The sequence below is a fragment of the Notolepis coatsorum genome (genome assembly GCF_963971535.1).
Source record: "Notolepis coatsorum genome assembly, chromosome: 2".
Lineage (NCBI taxonomy): Eukaryota > Metazoa > Chordata > Actinopteri > Aulopiformes > Paralepididae > Notolepis > Notolepis coatsorum.
The window spans coordinates 73,437,742-73,442,741 of NC_140166.1; the positions used below are offsets into that span (position 1 = coordinate 73,437,742).

Sequence of the window (5,000 nt, forward strand, 5' to 3'; positions counted from 1 at the left end):
GCACTACCAGGCCAACGTGTCCCCCGAGCCGCCGTGCACCTACGGCGGCGCCGTGACGCCCGTCCTCGGCTCCAACTCCTTCCAGGTGCCGGAGATGAACGCGGACAGCTTCACCAACCCGATCCGGTTCCAATTCGCTTTCACCTGGCCGGTAAGTCATCTCGACGAGGCGCGCATATTATTATCTCCATGTTCCCAACCCATGATGTGTGTTATAGGATAAGATAAGATATTGTTTTATTGATCCCCTCATAGCAGCATGGGGAGGAGGGGATGTACAGGTATAAGGGTAATAAAATGAAAGACATAAATATAGGTAATAATACGAGACAAATCAATGCAGGTGGTCTGTACTCTAACTGGCATGCTATACGTCATGCGTTATTATAGTATAATACGCGAGTTGTTATGACTTTAATTAGTAGCCTACTATATTTATTAATAATACAGTTTAGTGTTGCTATCACGGGAAAATGGGGGGGGGGGCATTGCAATGTTAGTGGTAAGAAGATGGTTGGCTAAATGATTGTATATTGCTGTGTTATTATTATAATGTAGGCAACGCGTTGCCTCTCTCTCCCGACGATCATACATAACAGATGCTCCTATAGTTGACCACTTGTTAGGGTCTTTGTCAGTGGGGTGTGTGTGTGAGGGTTATTGTATAGAAGGGTCGGGGCGGGGGGGGGGGGGTAGCAGCGTACCCACCAAACGCGCCCCTACTGCTGGGTCGGGAGTGGGACATTTGACATCCTCCCGAGTTGGCACATCATTGGCGGCGCAGCGTGAAATTCCGCCTCGTTTCATTTGACGGCGGGTGTTTTTAGAGCGCGGGTGTGAGAGCGGAGGAGGTGTGAAGTGGAGCAGGTATAGTCGCCTGTATTAGGTCCTAATCAACACCAGCAATGAGGCTGTGAAGTTTATTGAAAGGCCTTAATAGCCCTTCTTCTTCTTCTTCTTCTCCTTCTTCTCGACAGCAGCCCCAGGGCTACTACTGTGGCAGGCAGCTGTTGACTGTCTGACTCCCCCCCCCCTCCCTCTCTCTCTCTCTAGCTCTCTCTCTGACCTTCTGTCGTTTTTTTCTCTCTCCCCAGGGAACGTTCTCCCTCATCATTGAGGCTCTGCACACAGACTCCTTGGACGATCTCACAACAGGTGGGTAACAGAGACAGGGCAACCGAGACGGGCAGGTAGACGACCATAAGGCCAATGGGCATGAGGGCCAAAAGTCATTATAATAAGCTTGTTTTTCACCAGTTTCAAACCTGTTTGACCGAAGGGCCTGTTGTATAATTTACTATACGGTTGATTATTCAATCTTTGCATCTTGTTGCCAAGAAAGATTATGTCAGTTGGAGCTGTTGTTCCAAATTCAAGATTGTTTATTGCCGCATGTGCATACAGTTAAACAGACAGTTTGCCATACAATGAACATCTTACTTTGCTAGTCCGCCCTTCACCCAAAATCACACAATACTTAACACAAAAAAATAACAATTTAAATACAAGCGAACAAATGAACAAATGGCCCCGTAGTAAGCCCTATACTCAGGGACCACCAACTCTTCTCCCAGATCTTGGACTATAGCTGCTCCAGGTCCTGCTCACACGACAGAATACATATCTCTTCTCAACAAGAGGTCTGAAGCCAGACGTGGACGAAAGACATCCGTAATATATGGTGTTAAATAAAGCCGTATATAGTTGATTATTTGGTTCTTAACCCTTTCACTGCCACACGACAGCCGGTTAACCCTTTCACTGTGACAATACAGAAGGTTAGCCCTTTTACTATCACACTATCACTATTAGCATCCGCGGAGCTAATGATGGAGCATCGCCGTCGGTTGTGTCATGTGATGGTAAAGGGTTAACCTTCTGTCGTGTGGCAGTGAAAGGGTTAACACGTCGCGATGAGCTCGGCTCGCGTAAGCCCCGCCTCTGGCCCCGCGGTGGTCAAAAGGTGGCTACTATTGGTTATCTCCAGGTTTTATCATAGCACTAATGATGATTGACTGGCTGTAGCAGAATGGATGGTCATTGGTTTACGGGGAGGTTAAAGGTGTTGGAGCTGCACCTGGGTCAAGAATCTTCCTCTGAAAATGTACAATGTGCCCTGATCGGGGTCACCCCCAACCCCCTGCCGTTAACAAGATATTTAGGTTAGCCCCTGCTAACCCCTGCTAACAGACTTTCCCGAAGAAGAAATTCATAAAATCTCCAAATCCTAAAATAATAGTAATAATAAAACAACAAAAAAAAACTCCTGAATGACATCCCTTGTTGTCTGGTTACAGAGAATCCAGAGCATCTGATTGGCCGGATCACCACCCAGCGGCACCTGTCGGTGGGGGACGCGTGGTCCAAGGACCTGCAGAGCGGGGGGCGCACTGAGCTGCGCTACACCTACCGCTTTGTGTGCGACGAGCACTACTACGGCGAGGGGTGCTCCGTCTTCTGCCGGCCGCGCGACGACGCCTTCGGCCACTTCACCTGCGGGGAGAGGGGCGAGATCACCTGCGACTCCGGCTGGAAGGGAGCGTACTGCACAGAACGTGAGTACTTACAGTATATTAATATGTTTTATTTGTAGGAGCACTTTTAGATATATACTCCCAAGTCAGTTAACCATTGGCACAGAAAAAAACGAAAAAGATTACTGTTGGTATATAGAGATAATCTTACACCACTGTACAGCATAGGTCCTACATGTTTGGTGTGAATTAAGTTTAAGGGACGGTAGGTTTAGTATAGAAGGCCAGCAGTTACCTTGATAATGAGTCATACACATATTAAGTTTGTAGATATTACATACATATTAAGCAAGGAAACCCTTCATTTTACATTTATGGAGCAGTACTGCACTGAAAATGAGGAAGCCCAGTATTTACATATGAGCCTATACTTCAGCACGATAGGGCCTATTTTAGCAGGGTACATCCTGCCTACTTTTAGTGCAGTATACAACTTTTTTTTTCAAGCAACGTTATTTCCCTGCCACATAATCTGAATTGGCAGTGTAATTAAGTAGTCTTGGAGACTGTTTTTAACTTTCAAAACAACTTTTTCTAAACCGTTATCCTTCTTGCCGACAGGCTTGTGTGCAACAGGCGTCAGTTAGGCCATAGCAGCGGAGTCTCCCATTCTAACGAGCCCAAGTGGCTCCTCGGTAATTCACATGCCGCGTGCCTTCGATTAGACCACTGGGGCCTCCTCAGCGCTGCGCCGCGCGACGATTGGCCGAGCGGGGGTTCTGTATTGTTGCGAGCGTGGCGGCCGATTGGCTAACTGGGGTTCTGTATTGTTGTCGAGGGGGCAGCTGCTCGGTGCGAGGAGACAATGGAGCAGCTGTCTGCTAGCTCCACACACACACACCAGCTGGCCCCTGAGGGGAGGAGGAGGGGAGGCGAGAGGAGGGGAGGGGAGGAGGGGAGCCAGGAGGGGAGTAAAGGGACTTCTGACCCATAGTTAAGGGGGAAAAGGGAGGCTTTGTATGACAACCTTTTGTGTGGAGAGCAACTGTGTTAAAAAGGAAAGAGCTGGTTGGCTGGTTTTCACCTTGGTGACCGAGGCAGTGGCAGTACTGTTAGACATATAGACAGACCGGGGGAAAGACAGAGACAAGCAGACAGATAGACAGACAGAGACACAAGCAGACAGATAGACTGCCATAGGAGCATGGTCAAAACATTACGATTGCTGTGATTCACCTCTCTGTGTCTTCTCCTTCCCCCTCTGCAGCAATCTGTCTCCCTGGCTGCGACGAAGAGCACGGCTTCTGTGACAAGCCTAGCGAGTGCAAGTAAGTGCCACCAACCCTCCCGTCGTTTACCAGTAATGCTGTCTGATCCCAATTCAGGGCTAACCATCCCGCTGCCGTTATGCAGTAGCATTGAATTTGTGAACGTCAGTGGAATCGAACCTTTTCCGACTGTTGGTATTAATTTTTCTTTATGGTTGTCGTCGTGACCCTATAGGTGTCGCGTGGGCTTCAGCGGGCGTTACTGCGACGACTGTATCCGCTACCCGGGATGTCTCCATGGAACCTGCCAACAGCCGTGGCAGTGTAACTGTCAAGAGGGCTGGGGAGGGCTCTTCTGCAACCAGGGTGAGTAGGTCCACTACGTAAACCAATGAACCGGTTAATAGTTACTAGCTTGGGTTAGCTTAGGTCATGTGACATTCAACAGAAAAGAAAACAAGAAGCTGACGTCTTTTTTCCGTCTGTTTCTATAGACCTGAACTACTGCACGCACCACAAGCCGTGCCTGAACGGAGCCACTTGCACCAACACTGGCCAGGGCAGCTACACCTGCTCCTGTCTCCCGGGATTCGCCGGGGCCAGCTGTGAGATGAAGATCAACGAATGCTCTGGAAACCCCTGTCGCAACGGAGGCAGCTGCAATGTGAGTGACTACTACTAGGGCAGCAACAATTAGCACTGGCAACTCAGACCTGCGTCAAAATAAGTGTTTTCTGATGTATTGAGGATAAGTCTTTGAAGTTCTGGAGCATGTAGAGACCACCATCAAAACTCCATAGTTCCAAGTGTGTCGTTATCGAGATGCCATATAGCAGCAGGCCTGTTAAATTAACACCGTCTCGTTCCGCCATCTCCCCATAACAGGACCTTGACAACAACTACGAATGCGCCTGCCCCCCCAGTTTCTATGGCAACAACTGCGAGCTGAGCGCCATGACATGCGCGGATGGGCCTTGTTTCAATGGCGGACGCTGCGCCGACAACCCAGAAGGCGGATACTTCTGCCAGTGCCCCATGGGATACGCTGGCTTCAACTGTGAGAAGAAGATCGACCACTGCTCATCCAACCCCTGCGTCAATGGTAGGCCGTCTGCAGCTGTGTGTTCAAGTTTCAAGTTTGTTTATTAATTGTCACAATAAAATACACGTACTTATACATATATACAATATACAATACAATATACAATCAAAAGTACAACCTAAAGTTCAACCTAGGTGTGTGTGTGTGGGGGGGGGG

General features: G+C 48.7%; 1 protein-coding gene across 1 annotated transcript in view; it reads left to right on the plus strand.

Annotated features, from left to right (window-relative positions):
• dldh (dihydrolipoamide dehydrogenase) overlaps nucleotides 1–5,000 on the plus strand; it is a 9,881-nt gene that overhangs the window by 568 nt on the left and 4,313 nt on the right. Inside the window, exons 2-8 of the mRNA XM_084307270.1 lie at nucleotides 1–151; nucleotides 1,095–1,155; nucleotides 2,298–2,555; nucleotides 3,742–3,802; nucleotides 3,978–4,108; nucleotides 4,237–4,406; nucleotides 4,628–4,844. The exon at nucleotides 1–151 is cut by the window's left edge and continues 158 nt beyond it. Coding sequence (XP_084163396.1) covers nucleotides 1–151; nucleotides 1,095–1,155; nucleotides 2,298–2,555; nucleotides 3,742–3,802; nucleotides 3,978–4,108; nucleotides 4,237–4,406; nucleotides 4,628–4,844 — 1,049 coding nt within the window. The remainder of the gene's footprint in view (nucleotides 152–1,094; nucleotides 1,156–2,297; nucleotides 2,556–3,741; nucleotides 3,803–3,977; nucleotides 4,109–4,236; nucleotides 4,407–4,627; nucleotides 4,845–5,000) is intronic.